This window comes from Parasteatoda tepidariorum, chromosome 6 (genome assembly GCF_982258835.1).
Source record: "Parasteatoda tepidariorum strain Cologne lab strain chromosome 6, Ptep-v5.0, whole genome shotgun sequence".
Lineage (NCBI taxonomy): Eukaryota > Metazoa > Arthropoda > Arachnida > Araneae > Theridiidae > Parasteatoda > Parasteatoda tepidariorum.
The window spans coordinates 16216777-16238729 of record NC_141760.1 but is presented as its reverse complement, the minus strand read 5'-3'; the positions used below and the strand labels follow the sequence as shown (position 1 = coordinate 16238729).

At 27.9% G+C, this 21953-nt stretch overlaps 1 protein-coding gene across 6 annotated transcripts in view; it reads right to left on the bottom strand.

Moving 5' to 3' along the window:
• The window catches only part of LOC107440307 (uncharacterized), a 99586-nt gene that overhangs the window by 5952 nt on the left and 71681 nt on the right, over nucleotides 1-21953 (bottom strand). For 4 of the 6 annotated variants that reach the window (XM_071178948.2, XM_043050068.3, XM_071178947.2 and 1 more), the window contains exons 11-19: nucleotides 20827-20909; nucleotides 19961-20198; nucleotides 17347-17535; nucleotides 15589-15762; nucleotides 10993-11082; nucleotides 8518-8672; nucleotides 6071-6242; nucleotides 4725-5163; nucleotides 1530-2386 (exon numbers count right to left, since the gene is read on the bottom strand). In XM_071178948.2, coding sequence (XP_071035049.2) covers nucleotides 1530-2386; nucleotides 4725-5163; nucleotides 6071-6242; nucleotides 8518-8672; nucleotides 10993-11082; nucleotides 15589-15762; nucleotides 17347-17535; nucleotides 19961-20198; nucleotides 20827-20909 — 2397 coding nt within the window. The remainder of the gene's footprint in view (nucleotides 1-1529; nucleotides 2387-4724; nucleotides 5164-6070; nucleotides 6243-8517; nucleotides 8673-10992; nucleotides 11083-15588; nucleotides 15763-17346; nucleotides 17536-19960; nucleotides 20199-20826; nucleotides 20910-21953) is intronic. The other 2 variants (XM_071178949.2, XM_043050069.3) reach the window with 1 other exon arrangement.

The window sequence follows — 21953 nt, the reverse complement described above, 5'->3', positions numbered from 1 at the left end:
TTTCATTATTTTGAACATCAGTCCTTGTTATCTAGCTTCCCTATTTACCAGTATTATTCAGAACCGGTGCGAACAGCAGAACACCACCCCCAGAACTACAGAACCCCTTTCAGAACACATTTCTCTGCAACCATGTTTTCACCGTAGGTAAGGTTTCTTCATTTAAGACGATTACATTTTGAGTGCATGAATGTAAAATGGACTAATACCTTCTTGTTAAGGCGACATCTTCTACTCCGTAACGGACAAATGAAAATGGAACAAATGTCGGTAGAAACAGTCAAAACGAAACAAATGCGGATATTTTTCAGGCAAATAAATATAATAGCTGATGAAAAGGTAGATATAGAACGTTTTCCATATGATGATGCATCAAAAATATTCAATTAGAAGATGTTAAAAATGTATTATAATTAAAGAAATAATTTTTTCTATGTCTATTCGTGTTTTTTTAATTTTAAGAAATCTCACTTAACTTTTTGAAATCTCACCCTGTTTTTGAGAAAGGGTGACAAATTCTCTCCCATTTTTTTTTTCTGTAATGAAAACACTGAATTATGAAGTAAACTCAGTTGGGATTTACAAAGGGATTTTTCTGAAATTCCCACCCAGGTTTTTTCGGATAATGTAAAATCATAACAACCCTGTTTCTACCCAAACTATTGCCACACCAATTTTTTTTTGGGGTACTACTAAGAAATTTCATAAAGGACACAGTTTTACAAAGTATTTTAAAACAGACGATGTATGAAAATCTGTATAATGTTAATTCTAAAAAAATGATTCTATAACATTAATAGCATTGCTTAATTTTTTCAATTAAAATAAAGATGGATTGACTTAAGACCGATGTCTTCAAGAAAAAACAAACACAAGCCTTACTTTAATTTTTTTTTTTAAATTTAAAACCTACTTAAGATTTATAAGTTTAAAAACAATAATAAAACTGTAAGAAAATATTTTAGTTACGTGCATTAAAAATAAAAAACGAACATAAAAACGAGCGAAACGAACTAAAGACATTTTAACTTCAGTAAAACATTTGCTGAAAAAAATGTGCTTTTGAAACATCCTTAGACTTTTCAATTATTTATTTAAAATAATAAAGCTGGTCAAATTCTATACTTAATAAATGTAAGTTTTGTCTTATTTATTTATTATTATTTTCTTTTTCGAAAATAAAATCGACTAAAGATTAGAAAGGTTTAAAAGTAATACTAACTACCTAACAAATTATTAACCGAACACGTATTAAAAGAGTTTTTAAGAAATTTTTTTAAAAAAATACTAAAATTTAATAGCATTGTTAAAAAGCATCAAAACATTGCTTAACTTTTTATTTAATTACTTATTATTTTAATAAAAAATAAATTATTATTAAGCTCATTTTCTATTCCATTTTAGTTAACTGGTAAATAAATAATATAAATTAACAAACGAAACTTTTATCAAAAATTCATTTTCTATTTTGAGGTGTAGTAAAATAGGCTTAAATATGCAGGCATGCCAATAAACAAATTGTCACTTGCCTGATGATTGCCTGCATTGAAAGTACATCGTAAAGGATTGGCATTTGCATCTTTTAAGATTGGCTGCTGGGGAGCAACAAAAGAAGAGGAGATTCTAGATTCAGCAGAAGATGAAGTCACTTGATGGGGCGTGATAACAGAAGATGGATGAATTTCAGCAGCAGAGAGAGAGCCTGGCGTGAGTGCAGTCTCATTTGCGGAAACATTACTACATGCAAGACTAGATGGTAACACTTTAGAAGTAGGAACAGAATTGCTATCATTGACCACTATTTGCTCATGATGTGGCATGACAGTCACTTCTCCGGTGTGCAAATTTCGATCACTCGTGATAGCAGCCCCATTCTCTGTTATACAAGACTGGCTGTGAAACACATTAGGAGGAACTTTACATACTGGCACAGAGCTTCCATTGACTAATTGTTCACTTCTAGAGACTGGGGTGAAGACGCTAAGAAGGGAATCTGACATAACTAACTGGGGAGCGGTTGAGACCAAAGTTAAACTGATTAAAGGCTTAGCAGAGCTATCAGAAATCGTTGTAAGACCAGGAAGACAACACATCACATCTTCTGTAACTATTGCCTTAGGTAAACTAGAATCATAAAAAGGAGCTTCTTCATTTGGTAGAATCTGAACAGTGTTAGATGTTTCATCAGCGACACGTGTGATTTGAAAACGACCCTTCTTTTTCACATTAAGCTCTACAGGGTTTGTAGCGGTCGGAGAGGAAACGCTTGGACTTGAAATAGAAGCAATATCGTCAGGTTTACTTTCAATTACAGGAGTGACTTTGAAACGTGAAATATTTGTGATGCCTGAAATTTCTGGAGTAAGAGTATTATTGCTGAGAGTATCTGAAAAAGTTAATAATGTTCCACATTAGCTCCACAAATTTAAATGCAAAATACATATAGTATGCTAAATTTGAGCATTTTGATAGAAGTTTCATTCTATCTAGAATAGAGGTGCATAACCTTTCATGTAAAAGAGCAAAACATAATTTTCTGAGGTTATACAAGGTTGCAATTGATAATAGGTTATTTCTTCTTTAGTATAAAGAAATACCTGATCAATATGTCGTAAAAAGACAAAATGTATGTATAATATTTTTGAATGAAAAAAACCCAACAAAAACAATTGTAATTTCGACAGTTGTATCTATGGATCAAACAGTCACATCAAAAACAAAAAGTTGAATTTGTAAAAATATTATTTTATTTTAAATAACAAGTAGAAGACAATATGTAAGGTCAAATATTAAATACGTATTACAGTACAGAACCCGTTATCCGGAAATCAGAAAACCGGAAAACCAAAAAACCGGAACGAAATTCGATAAATTTTCCCACCATTTAAAAAAAAAACAATTTTTTTTCCTCATAAGATTTTAGGATTTTTCTTTCTTTTTTGAAAGATGTGTACCATACCATCATTTTAGAAATAATCATTACTGTATTACTTCATCGTTTTTTCTTCTTTTTAAGATTATTTCCTAATCTTTTTTTTAGTTGGGTTTAACAATAAAAAAAACGGCTTTTTGTAGCGATTCAGAAAACCGGAAAAATCAGTTATCCGGAATATCGATGGTCCCGATCGTTCCGGATAATCGGTTCCCTACTGTAGTTATTAAATATAATTTTTATGAGTTAATTTTGTAGACAAGAAAATGCCTTGGAGGAAAAAAAAGCGTCTTTTATTACATAAATATAGTTTAATTATAGACCCGTAGACACTAACAAAAGATCTGCTGGAAGTTGATTTAAAAAAATCATTTTAAAATAATTTTAAATAGAATTAAATCATTAGGAAAATAATTTTAAATAGAATTAATCAACTATCTTTAGAATACTTTCCTTACATTAAAATTTTTCTTTTCTTTATGCAATTCTGTTTATAAATCAATCCAATGCTATAATCTAGATTTTATGCAGTATTGAGACTTTAAAATAAACAAGAATGAATTATAAAATATAACAACAAAATAATTCAATTTTAGTAAAATGGAAATTTAAATAATAAACTATAATTTAAACTTAATCAAATCAATCATTTAAAATTTTTTGAGGATGTGAAAGCTCTAATTTTAAAATAAAACAAAATATGTATAAAAAGGGGAGATTTTTTATATTTAATTATAATTTCTACTTTAATACAATTGTTAATTCAACAGAATTAACAATAACTGTAATTATATTTGCATATAAATACTTTTATATGAGTTTAATGTTTTAAATACCTTATAAAAAATTTAACATTCATCAATGTTTAGTGTAGAAACTTTCTCAGAATTTGCCATAGGGTTAATCTTATATTAATTGTAACATAAACTGTACTTAATGTTAGTTTGTTTAAATTCCTAATAAACATGTTTGACATAGATTTTAAATGAATTAATTCACCATTTTTATGATATTAACAACTACATTTAGTAAATTCTTTTAAAATTAGAAATAGAAAAAAAAAAATATATATTTAAAAATTAATATAAGTCAATTTTACTATTGTTTACCGGCAAATTTACAAAATTTTTTTTTTTTAATATACTTGTAACTTTCCCAAAAAGCCATTGTATAATTCCTGTTTAATATGTGGCTTCTTCTAAAAATAGCAGTTTGATACACCAATATATTTCATGAGAAGTACATTGCAAAATTGTAATTTATTATAAATTTAGTAAATTTTCATATTATAGTGGCAAAATAATTTATAAACTATAAAATATCTTTCTATCCATATTTTTCTCAGAAATGGGTATTAAAAAAATACATTACAACCCCATTTTGCCAGCATATGATTAAAAATGCTAGTTTTAATATCTGACATTCTTTCTAGAGTAGGTTAAATGCATTAGGAAGCAAGTTTCATTGTTGTTATTATTATAGATAATGTGGCGCTATAACTTTTGTAATGACAAACACAACATTCAGCTGCTAGAAAATGATGTACCAATGACTTTTTATTTCATATTATATTATTATTTAAGATGAGGCAAAAATAAAATGCCATTTTTTTAAACTCTGTTAAAGTCACTACTTTTTTTGAATAATTTCACTCATAGTTTCATGCTTAAAAAATCAACATGAAAAAGCTGTTGATTTTCCACTGAGACATAATTGAGGTTGTATTGCATTCAGATTTGGTTTTTAACGTCTGTATACAGTTTATAAAAATAAATATAATTTGGACAATTACCTGTTGGGTCTTTAGTCAACTCCATGGGAGGTTTTACTAAACTTTCGCTCACTTCAGCGGAGGGAGACATAACAGTAGGCGTCACAGGTGGCAATTGGTGCGTATGATTACTGGTATTGGAATGAGCGGGAGTAGTAACAGTTTGAGCGTTACTGCTGATGGAGAAAATAGCTTGAAGACCCTGTTCAATGTTGCTCTTCAAACCAACACATGGTACTGAAGGGGAATGAATTTTTTGCAATTCCAGTTTGAGACCTTCAATGTTGGTCGCAACGGTGTGGCGTCGAGTAGATATGTTATCAATGGGTAAACCCATCTTAGAAGAAGAAGACTGAGTAGACACTACTGGAATGACAGCCGGTACTTGAACTGCTGGTGTACTTACAGGATACACTTCACTGTTAGTTGTTTCCAAATTAAGAGACGAAGTTGAATTAGACTGAAAATAATATAACATTAAATAACTTAAGAGAATAGCAGAAAAATTTCTTACAATAAATAAATATTCCCTTTCATTTAAATGTAGAGTTTAGTGTACCAGCAGAAGCTATATTGTGCATGATACATAATTAAAATAAACAGATAAAATGATTCCAGGTGTATTTCTTTTGTATTCACACATTTGCTTTTTAACATAAAGTTTGCTATGATATAACTATAATAGCTACAATGGAAAGACAGCACATACCCTCATCTACAAAAATTCTAATACTATCTAATATAAAGAATTAAATAACACATTTTTATCCTGATTGATATTTTAATTGGCACTGTTAATGCTCTTTCTAAGATACCATGCCCCTTCAGTGGGTCGATAAATGAGTACCAAGCATGAGTGCTTGGGCACTAAACATTGGGGGTTCCGCGTTCGGCTGACCACCTAACCAGAACATCTGCTCCTGCACCCCAGAGCCCAAAGTCAAGAAAACTGAGATGGGCACAGTAGGCCTTGGCTCTCTATGGGCTGTCGTGCCACTGAGTTTAGTTTAAGATACCATGTCAAACTGCGAAAGAAAATGACTTTAAAATTTGATTCAGAATACTTAGATTCAGAATATTTGAATTTATGTTTACTCTAAATGAAACATTCAGATCTCAGTGCATTTAAATTATTATATATAAGTGGCACTAAAAATATTAAAACGATGAAATTAATGCAAATTAGAGAATAATTTTGACAAAGATAATGATACAATAAATTTCGATGTCTTTCTGTGTCACCCATTTTATATTAGAGAAAAGTAACTCCAAAATTGATTAATTAACATACATTATGCAGCAAATATTATTTACAAATTACATAAAAGTTTTACGATCTAAATATAATCAATTTTAAAATTACATACCATTACAGAAGTTGGCTGAGAGGGTGGAATATTACTTGTAGACATATCAGCGGGAATATTACTACCAGTAGATGTCAGCTGAGCTAATTTTAACTGTAAACTACTTAAATCTGGCACTACAGGTCGTTGCTGTTGAGAATGCTGGGTGCTTCCACCACTGCTACTGTTGCTACTAAAAACATAAAAGTTGAATTTTAGATAAGTAGATAGATATTACATAAAACACTAAAGCCCTGTGTATAAATGTAGAATGCTTTTCAAAGTGCCAACTATTTCCTTTTAGTAACTATTTCTGTGGGCCACAAAAGTCTGAAAGGAACAGAGCTGTACAAAACAGAAAGTTTAAAGCAACAGGTCAACAGAGTGTAAAATATTTTTGTTATAATCAGGGTATCAGCTACATTTTAAATTTTCAAATTCATGACTTTACATGACTAATTCCTAGAATTTTTCATGACTTAACTAAGTTACAATTTTCTTCAACAAAAACACAACAAGAAATTTAAAAAGCATTATAATAACATAAATTGAAATGATAGATATAACCAACACTGTTATACTCTGCATCGTCATATTTAAAGATTTTAAATTAAAACAGAGTAAAGAAAGAGTTGAAGCAATAAAACAGCTGAAAAAAATACAAAAGCAAATAATTTTTTTCAGTAGAATTATATTCTAAAGATACTTTTCTTGTTCATCCGAAACGAAGGAAATACTTCCTATTTTTCTGTTCTCATTTCGTAATTAAAAAATTTGCCAATGAATGGCTTGTTTCAGCTAGAATTTATATAGATAAAATAAAATAAATAATAACAAAAATTCCGAAATCACAGAAGTTTAAAAGATAATTCGCTCTAGAAATGATGTTTAACATTAAAGAAACAACACCATAACTTTTAAAGTACATGATAAAAACATTTTATATTTTTATAAAATATGACTGTGAGGGAGGATTTTATTACAAATTCAGATATTTGGAACACCATGAAATGGGAGAGGGATTTTTAAATTCCATTTTAAAAATTAGATTTTTCAGCAACCTAAATCCATGACTTTCCATGATTTTTTTTTAAAAAAATAGTTAAAATCATGACATTTCATGATAAATTTTGCACAATACCGAAATTCATGACTTTCCAGGTGCACGGATACCCTGTATAATTATGTTAATAATAATATAATTAACAATTTAGAGATACATTTAAGCTTTCATGAAGCTTAATGATTAACATAGAGACGTGTGTTTTATAAGCAGAGTAAAACTTTGTTACAATGTTCTTCTTATCTTTGGTTTTTATTGAATAACGGGCAAATGAAATTTCCAAGTAGCATTAAAAATATAAATGAATCAAATCGTACTATATATATATATATATTGAATGAAATGTTTATGAATCAAAGATTTTACAGGATGTATATGATGCATATTTTAAGAAATTTATTTCCAAAAGAGGACAACATACATACAAAGCAAGAAGCAATGAATGAGAGATTCGAATTCTGATGATTGGTGAGAGCAGTCGGCAGGATTCTAGATAATTGTTTACAGAGTACTATATTCTAAAGATACTTTTCTTGTTCATCCGAAACGAAGGAAATACTTCCTATTTTTCTGTTCTCATTTCGTAATTAAAAAATTTGCCAATGAATGGCTTGTTTCAGCTAGAATTTTAAATAGATAAAATAAAATAAATAATAACAAAAATTCCGAAATCACAGAAGTTTAAAAGATAATTCGCTCTAGAAATGATGTTTAACATTAAAGAAACAACACCATAACTTTTAAAGTACATGATAAAAACATTTTATATTTTTATAAAATATGACTGTGAGGGAGGATTTTATTACAAATTCAGATATTTGGAACACCATGAAATGGGAGAGGGATTTTTAAATTCCATTTTAAAAATTAGATTTTTCAGCAACCTAAATCCATGACTTTCCATGATTTTTTTTTTTAAAAAATAGTTAAAATCATGACATTTCATGATAAATTTTGCACAATACCGAAATTCATGACTTTCCAGGTGCACGGATACCCTGTATAATTATGTTAATAATAATATAATTAACAATTTAGAGATACATTTAAGCTTTCATGAAGCTTAATGATTAACATAGAGACGTGTGTTTTATAAGCAGAGTAAAACTTTGTTACAATGTTCTTCTTATCTTTGGTTTTTATTGAATAACGGGCAAATGAAATTTCCAAGTAGCATTAAAAATATAAATGAATCAAATCGTACTATATATATATATATATATTGAATGAAATGTTTATGAATCAAAGATTTTACAGGATGTATATGATGCATATTTTAAGAAATTTATTTCCAAAAGAGGACAACATACATACAAAGCAAGAAGCAATGAATGAGAGATTCGAATTCTGATGATTGGTGAGAGCAGTCGGCAGGATTTTAGATAATTGTTTACAGAGTACTCACCTATCGAGAACTCTTTTAGTTTGGTCCAAAATATTATGGGTTATGTGAGACATGTTTTGACCGTCAAATTGTGGGAAATCTTTGCCCTGAGATGAGGACATCAAATCAGGAGCACCTGGTATAGTTTCAGGGGTTCCAACTTCACTAGAATTGAGCTACAAAATAAAAATTCAAATTCAGAAACACATTTTAAAGGTTCTTTTTTAATAGCTGCTTAGTATATAATACTGTGTAGTCTAATAAATTATACTTGCAGAATATAATCACCATTTTTTTTAAAATAAAACTTAATTTAGGGTTTATAAATTTTTTTAAAAAGTAATAATAAAATTTTAAAGTGAATATGTGAAATTTTAAGAATCTATCGAAAAATATATAAGGTTAGAAATTATTTATAAAAACTTGGGAGATATCTACAACATTAATACAATTATTTTGAAATGAATTAAAAAAAAAAAAAAAAAAAAAAAAAAAAAAATAAAAAAAACAATCGCCTGAAAATTTTACAAATTTATTTTTTGCATTTACTAAACCTTATAATTAATATGGCGATTATAATTAATAATGCATAATCATACTTCACATATAATGATAGTAATTTTGTAACATATTTATAATTTTAAGAAATTGAAAGAAGTCCCAATTATTGGTTATGGAAATTAAATTTACATATCCAACTTATCAGAAACTAGATGAAACAAAACATTTTGGAACAATAATAAGAATATATATTACTGCAATAGAAAAATTATGGAACGAAATCTGAAATACAGAGGAAAGGTTATATCACTAAGAAAGTTTAGAATAACGTAACATTCTTAAATCACGTGACTATATAGAGATTTTGAAAAAAATTTAATTTAATCATTTACTTCAATTTTTAAATTCGATTCAAACTAATTCAGGCACTCTTTTTATAAGTGAATGAAGTACCTTAAATAGGTTTTATAAGTTGTGAACAAAATTGTTGGCAAATTGCTTGCATCAAATAAATTCCAATTTAATTGATTTTAAAGTGTATTTTCTAAATGATTTAGAAACAATACATGTATCATATCTTTTTTTAAATCTTATTAATATTCTTAAATAGGAAAAAATATCTGGCTTAATTTTTCCATTTTTTTACTATGTTCATTAATGATGTAAATAAAATGTAACAAGGTTATTATATGCATGTGCACCTGATAAATAACAACATAAATTTTGCTGTAAATTAAGACTTTTCCAATGATCTTTTATTTTAAATTCATAGTAACATAATTAGACACAAATTTATTATTATCTTAGAATTATCATCATAATACCATTAACTATTATCATGATTATGAATCTCCACCTAAGACATTAAATGCTACATTTAAAATAAATTTAACAAAAACTACACCAGTCAAATAATCACAAAATTTAAAAAAAAAAAAAAAAAAAATTAAAAATCAGCACTTGTCAGTATTATTAGAATTTGAAGTTATTTTTTTTTTTATAAATTTGCTATTTTATAAAGATTCTCTGTTTTATTTTAAACATGAATTTAGCAAATCTAATAATTTTTAGGGATGTAACGAAGATTCGGCCACTTATTGGTCCTTTTGCCGAATATCTGGCCAAATATTCAGCTGAATGTTGGGCAAAGTGTTAGTATTTGAAATTTGAATTGATTTAATAAAGCATAATCTAAAATCGTTTTTACTATACATTACTAAAAATAGTTTTTACCCATATTTTTTAAGTTCTAAAACTTGTAAGCTTATGTTCTGAAAGACAAATAGGAAAGCGAAATTTGAAGAAATTGAAACTTTATTACTTAATACCGGCAGTTATGTACAGCTGATTTTTTTTTCTCTTTTCCAGAATTATATTCAGGCAAGTTAATTCATCCTTTTTTAAACAATTTATGTTTTAAAAATTGAGAATTTTTTTTAAATTTTTGTTTGTTTTAATATTGTTTTATTATAACATGGCAATTAAAAGGGTTCTTATTAAACTATATTCTTTTTTTGAGTTTCTGATAGACTATATCTCTCAACGTTTTATGGATATTTTTTTCTATTTCTCTTTTATCAACTTTACAAACTTAGATTTTTTAATAGTTGTTCAGTTTTTATTTATTTTAAATATTTCTAATGGATAACTATTATAGTTTTTTTTCTTCTACCCCATACCAACATTATAGGTAACTTTTGATTATTTTTCAATAATGACTAAACTTACTTATAAATAAAAAATATGTTGCTATTCAACTACCTAATATTCACTATTCAGCCGATTTTTTTGTTCAAATATTCGGCGCTTGGCTCTTCGATCAAATCACAATTCGCTACATCCCTATTCATTTTATAATCAAAACCTCCAAGCAAATGAATCACCAGAAAAAATATAATTCAAAATAAGACATCCAAGCAAATCATAGTTGGAAATCCTTCACACAAATTAAAATAATTCAGGAACTGATTAAAGAAGAAAAGAAAAAAGAATTACAGATTGTTTGTTAGCAGGCTGTTTAGAAAGGATAGAAGGATCAGATTTTGAAGCATCACTTTCCTTAGGATCAGGCATAGGGTGTGTTCCCTAAAAGTGAGAAACAACCCTTCATTAAAACTAAGGACAATCACTGTGTATGCATAAAAATTCTTAGTGAATAGCTTTATGATAAAAGCAAGTGCATCTAGGAAAGCTAATTTATTAGAACACGCATAAATAAAACATCATGAACAACTAGAAATAAATCTTAAGAGTTTGAGACCTTAAATAAGCTAACTAATTAGTGAAGATGATGTTTTAAGTTACAAAATCAGACTCAAAATCGCACTTTCTCTGACTAAACATATCCCCCCCCCCCAAACAAATTTGGATCCTTGATATTTAAAGAAGGGGTAGGTCCAATCTTTCGAATGCCTAAACTTTGGGAACCATGTTTTTAACATTGCAGCTACCCCTTCACTTTTTCAGGGTATAGAATTCCAAATCAGTCAAGGAAAAAAAAAGATATGTTTGTTCATAGAAAACATATATTTAAGTCTGATTTTGTAACTTAAAATATCACCTGCACTAATTAATTAGCTTATTTAAGGTATGACCCTTAAACCATTAAGATTGAGTTCTAGCATGGTAAAAATTGATCATTCAATCAAAAGATATTCAGGAAATTTGCTTTTTTTACAGCACTGTAAAAAGTATTGATTGAAGAATTTTCTGTTGTACGATGAAAGAAGATGGATACAAGTAATAGAAATTAATCTCATATTGCTACACTGATTTTCGTTGGAGTAAATAAAAAAGTATGAAAGACAACTTAAGAGGAATAATTTTCAACATAATTAATAGGAAAATAAACAAAAGATTATATAAAATAATCTGTAATGATCAACATTATAATTATGTTTTCTTTTAATTAAGCCCTTTGACTATTAAGTATTTTTTTTTCTTCCTTTTTTTGGGCATAAATTTGTATAAAAATTTATGGTTTTCAGAACAACTGTGAAAGAATAGTGGGAAATCAATCAGGGCCTATTATAACAAGCTTACTTAAATAATTAAAAAGTAAAATATATGAAAAATATAGATAGTCACAGAAGGTTAAATAATGCAAAATACTGTTCAGTCTACAATGCAAAAATTAATAAATTTAATTAAAAACAATAAGAAGCTGCATACTAAATTGTTGATGAAATATGATATATTTTAAGTCAGATAATAAGATATATTTTCTAAAAGTTTCTTTTATACATAGTAACAAATAACAGCTATTACAAAAAAGTGATCTCTTTAAATAGAAGTATGATTTCTGTTTTTTCTTTTATTATCTTCTTAAAAAATCCAGAACATGAAAAGAGTCTAAAGCAATTTTTTTTTTCATAAATATATGTAATTAAAAAAAAAATTCATAATTCAGTTTATAAACTGATGACTTTAAAACTTTTAAAAATTATTCAAGTCATTAAAGAAATTTTTTAAAATTTAATACTGTCTACTAAAAATTAACTTAATTTTTTCTTAATTATTATATACTATTCATTTACATTTTAATTAATTTAATTAGTACATGAATTTCCATGAACAATATCATTAAGTATATTATTTGCAAAATTGGAAAATTTTATTCGAAAGTAGAGTGGAAATTGAGCTACTTTTATTACAAAGTGAAGCAAAATTGTTATATATGCTCCATGAATGAAGTATGGTAGAAAAAATATTTTGATTAATGCTAGTTTTACAGCAGGATGTTTGTTCCCATTTTCACAGCCGCTCAGCAACATGCATTTGCAACTACAGAAGCTGGCAGCATTGCAAAAAAGAAGCATGGCTGCAAACACTAACCTGCCATAGAAATCCAGGAAGCAGCATGTATGGGATTTCACAACAAACATGGTGAGTCATGGTTATCAATCTTTTCCAACGACCAGAGCGTTTGCTAGCAAGTCTTTTGTCTTTTGATTTCTTAATATTTTTATTAAAAATTTATTGCTTAGAATAGTAAAGTTTATAGTCTTAACAGGTGTAAAGTTTAATTTAGAAACTTCATTACAGAGACATAATAAATTGCAAAAAATTTAGCAACAATCAGACATCTGTTTGTTAAATAAATTACGAGATAAAATTCATGCTCCACAACAAAAGAAAGCATGTAACACATCAAAGCACATAAAATAAAGTAAAATAGATACAGATATTAATAAAAAAAAAGCAGTTTATTTTTTTGCAAAAAAAAAAGCTTCAAAAAAATATCATAGCTGCCAACATTTCCAAAATGAAAATTTGGTAAAAGTTCAAATTTTTTGATACTGAATTTCATGATGAAGAAAAACTGTGCTAAGATATTATTTTTCAATGAAATAGGAATGTTTCCGAACATACTTTTAATACTTAGCACTATAACTTATATGCAAATACTTAAATTATCTTTTAATTTATTCCTGTGCGAAATGTTACAATCTTTAAAAATTTATTTTCAATGTAAAAATTCCCTTGTTAGAGATTCAGTAAAAATTGGTAAATAAAAAAAAAAGGATATTTTATCAAAAATATTTTTTTAGTAATAAAAATCTATATAGATTAAAAATAATTCAAACACATTAAGTAAAATATAATCTCTATATGAAATAATTCCTCTTCATCATATTTTTTTATATTAAACATGAAAGTTTGTTCGTTTTTAGGAATTAAATTTTCATTACATTTAGGAGAAAGCATTCATCTCTATTAAAGATAAGGAGAGTTGGCACCTATGAAATATTAATAATTTATTCCTTGCTATAATTAATTGAATTCATTCATTAAACATTCATTAAACATCCATTCATTTGGGATACTAGCCAAGTAGTTATCCCACAACTCATTGTTCACAAATTAACTAAATTTGAGAACTATTTCCAGCATTCCATTACTACACAAAACTTACCAGGCACTTTCAGAGTTTGATAAAGTCACATAAAGCAGCACAGTTTTTTCTCAAGACTATTGCTTTTGTAATGAGATAAGGTCCCTCTCACTAAACTAAAGGATTAAACCTCCAGTTTAAGTGGCAGCTTTTGCACATCATGAGATAAAAATATTAGGAATCCCCATAAATATTAATTTTGTTGTTTTTTCCAGCAGGACTTCCTTCTTGTCCCATAATACTGAAGTTAAAAAAAAAAAATTTTTTTGTAATAGGATGAAGTAAGACTAAATATTGCAATTTAGTAATTAGATATCCTTCTTTCTCAATCCATTGATTAACATACTTTGATACAGGCTAAATAAATAAATAAAATTTCAGACACTAAAAAAAAAAAATGCTTTCGAAATGCTGTGTATATTTGTCATTCTAAAACAAAATTACTAATAATGTGGATTACGAAATTAGTAAAAAGAAATATGCATGGCAGTTTGTTAATAATTTGAGTTCATTTAAAGTAATTTTAAGGAAGAAAAAAAAAAAAGGAGAGATAGAGAGAGATTGAAAAATTTACAGGTCTAATTAAATTTAAAAAAAAACAGGATTTTAGTTTATGAACTAAATTATTTATACAAAATTTTCCCTTTTGAGAACAGAATTTTAATTAAAACATATTAGTTAAGTAAACATTTAAAAAAAAAAATCACTGAATACTTCTTCACTTTAATAAACGTACTTAACTAGCTCACCTACACAGAAGTTTAATGACTTTTCTGTGAAATTGCTGTGAAGGAAAAGATTTTAATTATAGATTACTAGAAGTATGTTGGGGATATTTAAAATTAAATAAACATGTATTTATTGAAGAATGCTCAATTATTTTTCGCTTTTCCAACCACTCACCTAATAAAAGCAATCACAAACTTTTTAAATAACCTTTTGCATACAGTATGTAAAAGCTGATTATTCTAGTCAACTTTGTTGTACCAAAACGTTAAAAATTTTTTTATTCTTATTAATTTATTGTTTATGTCAGGAGATTTGTTGACCCTCTCTTTTTCTAATTTCCTTCATAGAATTCTATATTTGAATGCAATTATCTTTGCCTTTCCTTAAATAAACATAGGAAACAAAACATGAAAGAATTAACTTCTATAATTAATAACTAATACAACATTAAACATCTAAAGGAGGAATTCGTCACGTTTCTCTACCTAAAAGAGAAATGAATATATAAGAACTTTTCTAAAATGATTGCCCATTCTATTAGTCATTGTGAGAATTTATTACTGAATTTAAAGCAATTTATCAATAAATAAGTGCCCTTTAAATGATAAATAGCACTAATAATATAATATTTTAATAAAATAAATTTTTTTTTCCACAGGCTGCTTAATGGAAACAAATAGAACATATTTAAATTGCTCAAAATCTATGAAAATCATACACCTGAAATTTGAGAACTTTTATAACTTATTATTTGCAAAATACTAAAATTGCGTTTGATAAATATACATGTTAACAGGCAATGTCCTTTTTACAAGTTTTAAAATTTTATTATTGCTCAAACAAACCTGCGAAACTTAAAATTTTTAGATGCAATATTTATTAACTTCAAAATAGTTAATGACAACCATTTAATGTGTATAATAGTCAAAACAATAAAACACTCTTGGAATAGAAAAAAAAAGAATTACCTGTTTTTCTTTGGGAGGAAGGGATGCCTGCACAGCACTAGCATCATTTGTTGATATTTTAGCAATGGGATTCACCATCTTCGAGGGAGATCCTTGTTTTTTGGGAGACCACTCTTTCTCCTGATCCTGAGGAGTTGAAGGCAAGCTGCTGTCCTGACTGTCCAAACTCAAATTCTAAAACAAATAACAATCATTTTGTTAATAAATAATAATGACATTAGACTCAGAGGTCGGGCACATCGACCAGAGGTCTATTGTACCCAAACCCTAAATCATGATTAGCAAAAAAGCTTTATAGCTGAACCAGAACTCAATTCAATGCTGCCCTAAATACTCAAATCTTTGAGCAGTACTTCGCAAAGTATATGTCGTGAAGTCTCCTCCTCAAGATGACAACCTTGACAAAGAGGAGCAGATACAATGCTCATTATGTATTATGCAGTGTCCAATGAGAAGACCAATGCCTCAAACTGTTCCCGTTTAACTTAAGAAGATTTTTTTTGTCGCACACTAGCTTGTCACAATTTGCTTGTCTCTGACCTTGCGAGTTGCACCATTGCTCATCAGCAATCTTGCCATAGAGCTTGAATATAGATGCCTTGAAGGATGTGGCCCCAGAAAATAGCACTCAAGCCAACTCCTTACCAGGAATACCCATATGTCCAGACAGGCATGACATAGTTGTTAACAAGGAAAAAGCATAATTAGTAGAACTTTTTTAAAAAAAAAAATAATAATATGGGGGGGGGGTAAGAAGCACAGTATATTTTTGAAACTCTCAATCAAAATATAAAGATTTGTTCACTTTAAAAGTAAAGCAAAATAATTCTTTACAAAATAAATATTTTTCAAACTTATTATAGTGGTTTACTTTACTTTGTTTATGCCGCCATAAGAAACTTTAGATATTATACGTAATTTAATCTTTTAAATTCACACACATTTATGACATTCCTAAACAATATGATTTATTATGACTAGTTGTCAGTAGTTTAATTGGATGTTTGATTTGTCACACAATAGAGCTGGTGTTCCTAATATATTTACTAGTGATCCAAAATACAAAGCAAATTTTTATTCCAGCATTAAATGTAAAAAAATAAACTAAAGTTTTGAACTGAGTTAAATTTATGACCAATTATATGTGATCATGTGGATCACATGAGCTATAAAGCTTTGAATGCCTGACCATTTAGAGACCAAAAGACAACAAAATATTTTATGAAATCAGCCTTAAAGAGTTATTTTATAGTAAATAGCTTTGTGACAATCATGGCCTGCAGATTTAGTGACAAACCTGTACGCCAAGAGTTAAAAACTTTTTTCCATAGTTCACTTTTCTTATTCATAAACCATTTCAGTATAGTTCAAATTTATTAAAATATAAATAAAAATAATATATATTTTTAAAATAAATTATTTTACTATGAAAAATTTCCTAAAAATACATTTGACACATCAGATATAGCAAGCATATTAACTAAAAAGCTTGAAATTTTTTTTTTTAATATTTAGGGAAGGAAAAACATACAATTCATGATTTTTAAAAAAATATTGAATTTATGATAAGTAAATAAAATAAATAAGTGACATAATATGAACATAAAAGAAACATTGAATTTTCACATTAACAATAATAGTAAAAGCAACCATTTTGAAGTAAACATTTACTTTGATCTCTTAAAAGATTTCTTAAAATATATTACAGGTACCATTACAATAACAAGATTAAATAAGATTTTGTATAAAGATGCTCACTCTTTCAAATTCTAAATAGTCTTTAAAAGCCTGTCTTCTTAAAGTAGGAGGGCTGGAATTACCAGGTGTTGATTCCAAGCATTGTATTACAGGTATCGTATTTGGATTTTCTTTCAGTTGTAAAATGACTAACTGTATGAACTCTGTGAATATCTCGGCATGATTTTCAGCTAACAAGTTTGTTATGACCTGAATTGAAAAAAAAAATAGATATAATTTAATTTGATTTTATCCGATTTCAAGCATGCCAAAGATAAGTATTTTATTTGCCACTGAATAATGGTAAAGTCACTTTAATATTAAGGGGCAGTATGGGGTCATTTATATGTACAGCTTTTAAAGTGCCACAAATCCTTTTTTTCTATAATTACTTACCGGGCTCCCTAATTTATTTATAAAGAATTTTTTAGATATGGTTGCATAGTATGTCATAATATGTGCCACATCGTAGACCCCCTAATTTGGCTATAATTTCCTTTGATATGGTACTATAGTTTGTTACATAATACCTGACCAAGTTTGAATATTATAGGTTAATATAAAAGGCAGACATAGGACCTATAACACTTTTCAATTTATTGAATATTACATTTCACCGGTGATCTTTTCATTCTAGACATACCTTAAAATAAGTGTTCAAGAACTAACAGAAACAACTAACAATGTGTGTTTGGGGAAATGGATAAAGCTCGACATGCGCATTTAAATTTGATGTATAGGGTACATTAATAAAGCACTCCAGTAGAGCAGTTGGTTAAGGGTCACTTTCAGAGATAGAGTCGCAAGTTTTATCCTGAAAGCTGACTAAACAATAGGTGTGTTAATGCAAATAGTCAAATATGTTGTGGCTTAAAGTCCTCTTGTCAATGTGCTATGGAAATTTAGGGAGGCAAGCACCAGTTAAGACCATTTGACTGGGGTCAGAATTAAGTGGTGTTTCTTTTTATGGCAGTTGAAAGATAAGAGTCCTGAAAAAGGTTAGGTGATGTTCAGACACTTAACGATGAAGAATATGAACAATTTATTAAGACCACATGAAATAAGTATCAACAAAAAAAAATATATAAAAAAATATATATAATATAAGTAAAAGTGGAGTGAGACCTAATATTCGAAGGCCCGTTGGAGCTAAACCTTCCGACCTAAAAATGGTTAGATTTAAGAATTAATATCATTCCTGTAAAGTCATATATGTACTTCTTAAATGACTTTTTTCCAGAAAAAGTCAAATAACCATCATGTGTAGAGTCACCACTACCCGTCTTATCCCAGTACTGGAGTAAGACTGGGTACACATGCTAACTCTATTAAAATTCAGAAATCTTGCAATTTCAGTTAAAAAGTAGCTGATATTTCTATTTTAAAAGACTATTTAAGGAAATCATGCATGTAATTTATGTGTGATGTAGTCAAGGCTATACTTAAGAGGGGCGACAATTGTCTGGGGGCTCAGGATGGTTGAGGGCCTGATCACATACAATAAAAAAAAAAAAAACATGAAAATAAGGCTTTTTATGCCTTGAGGAAGTATACACAATATATTTTGTCCTGTAGCCCATAAATTTTATGCACAAAAAATAAATATTAATTTATGTATCAAACTTGAATCACATTTTTTAACATAATTTTATAAACTATCATTCATAATTAAATTACCAAACAACCAATACCACACCTTTACATTAATTATTCAAGAAAATACTTACTTCTTACACGAATCTATGATATTGAATTTTAAAATCTCAAAAATGCAAATGACGATATTGAGTTTTAAATCGCGTAAATACGAATCCCGATGCGTAATTTTTAAATCGTAAAAATCGTGTGTGAGTACAAATCGCAATGTGTGGTTTTTAAATCATGTATAAATAGGAAAAATCAATTTTTGATATCGAGAGATCAATCGTTCATTTTGAATCGATAATGGATATCGACAGCTACGTGAGTGCGTATCACAATATTGGATTTTAAGAATGCATGAATACAAATCGCGAAGTTGGATTTTAAACTCGCATGAATACGTATCACGATTTTGTGTTTTTGAAACACGTAAATACAAATCGAGATATTAGATTTTTAATTCACATGAATAGGAATCGCGTGAGTGAATAAGAATCCATGCGAATTAAAATGTGTGAAAATTAATCGCAACATGTTTTTTTTTAAATGGGTGAATAAGAAAATCTATCTTTGATATTAAAATTGTGATATTAGCCGATCCCAGCACAGTCTCAAATATTCAAAATTTGGTAAATCCGCTGAACAAATGGCTGAAGAATTACATCCTGTAATCAAAATTTTGTCAGATTATTAAGTTTTTGATTCACAGAAGTGTGTGTGTGGTCTTGAGATCACATGCCCTGCTTCTGATAATATTTCTCTAAGATGATACTATGTCTAAAAATGAATTTACTTTTATTTATTAATATAATTTCATTACTTTAAAATGCATGAGTTCTCGCTAAATTTAAATATATACATCTCATAAATCAAATGCTACACAATATTAATTTAAAAATTGGCAAATAAAAATTAATAAGTAGAAAAGAAAGAAAATATATCTAATAAGGATCCTCTTCCTTTGGAAATGCTTCATTATTTTCATGATACTAACCAATTTGTTTGCTATTTCTTCTGGACTTGTGTCTGTATAATCAAATTTAAAGGTGACAGTTTTCCCTTTTGTGGATTCAAGTTGACATTCAACCATAGTGTCCTCCACGCTGATGACAGTCAATTTGGGAGTGCGATCTTGTGTCCGTCGCCTTTTAACCTTCTTCTTATCAGATTTCTGAGGCTTAAGACTGCCCTCAGGAAGTTGTTCTTCTGAACCACCTTCAAGAGCTGGCTCTCTAAATAAAGTAAAGAGAAATGTGAAGATTTTTAAAACTTAATGCAAAAGGATAGGATTGTTTTAAGTACCACAGAATGTATTAATTATTAATTATAATTTAAACAATTAATCAGGAAAATAAAAATAATTAAAACATGGATTATAACATAAACCTACTTATCATTACATATTTTATCATAAAAAATGTAAACCAATGTAAATTTTTAGTGTCGTCATTTATTAACAGAATTTTTCTGAAGACAAAGCAATAAGTTTTCTGGTTTATGCTGTTTTGCTTAAAACGTCTATAAGAGAATGAGAGCACACATAGTTTAAATTGTTGAAATTTTTTCACAAACCAACAACAAAACAAAAGTCTTTTTCCATTAATAGCTGCACTACTTTTTTAGTAATTCCATCTGACTAGAAAGAACAAAAGCTATTTTTTAAATATTGAACACTGGTTACTTTCTCACATACATATATATCCAGATATAAATATATATATATATATATCCTTAAATACACCTACTTTTATGCCTACTTTTTTAAATTTTTGTGACCATAGAATTCTTGGAAATAAATGTTTAGAAAAAAAATTTATAGCCTTAATTTAAAAACTAATTTAAACGTAAAAAAAAACTTACCTGATATTTTTAGACTCATCATGCACACTAGGAAATGATGTCTGTTCTAACACAGGAGTCTGTGAATGACTATCTGAATTTTCCTAAAGTAAACAAACAGTACTTAAAAGACCAGCTTGTATTTAAAGATTTTTTAAGTAACACTTAAATACATAGTTCGTATAAACTAAATAATTTACTCCCTGATTATTTTACCTTTAAATTGTAATAAGTTTTGAAAAGAAAATCTTTAAAAGAAAAAGATAAGACTTCAAAAATATAATTTCACTGATATGATTATGTGTTAAGAGTAGCTATTTCTAATGCTTTTAAAGCAATACAAAGCTTTAATGATTTTACAGAAATTTTTTTTACATTTTATGTGCAGTTCAAAGCAAATAAATGTTTCATAATTTAGGGAGCCTTTTTGAGTAATAATTTTACATTACACAGAGTTGCAATAACTTTTTAGATGTAACGTAAATAATCAGACAACAAATTGAAACAAATGAAATAAAACTATGAATTTTCAGTTTTTGAAAGGAAAAAAAAATAATAAAAGTCAATCACAGTTTTATAAAAAAATTCCTGTATCGCAACGTAAATGCAGCTAAAATAAGTTGTAAAATAATTATTTGTATAGGTTTGGAGGAAGCGTTTGTGGAAATGCCTACTTTGCAACGAACTGGTAGGTATATTTATGGTAGTTCAGAGAAATTTGAAGCTTTAATCAAATTACTGGGTTTCTTTTTATTTTGCAATACATGAATGTTTAAGCCAAATATTAAATTGCAGCGAAATTGTAATTCCCATAGATATTTCAATTACCTATATCAAATAACCTTAGTATCAAAACAATGATTTCACAAATTATGATTATTTTATTACACAATTAATGGCACATCTATGTTTATGATTGTTTGGTTGAGTAAGGTTAGTAAAAGATCATGCAATAAAAACAGAAAATGATAAATAAAAACAAAAATTATCATAAGGATTCACCGATAACACAGACAACCTAAATTTTAATAGTAGAATCTTTCATATAAAGGTTAACTGACAATAAAAAAAGATAATTATGCTTGCAAGTTAGTGAATATACCAGAAAAAAAACCCCACAGAAATTTCATTGTTTTTAAAAAATGAAA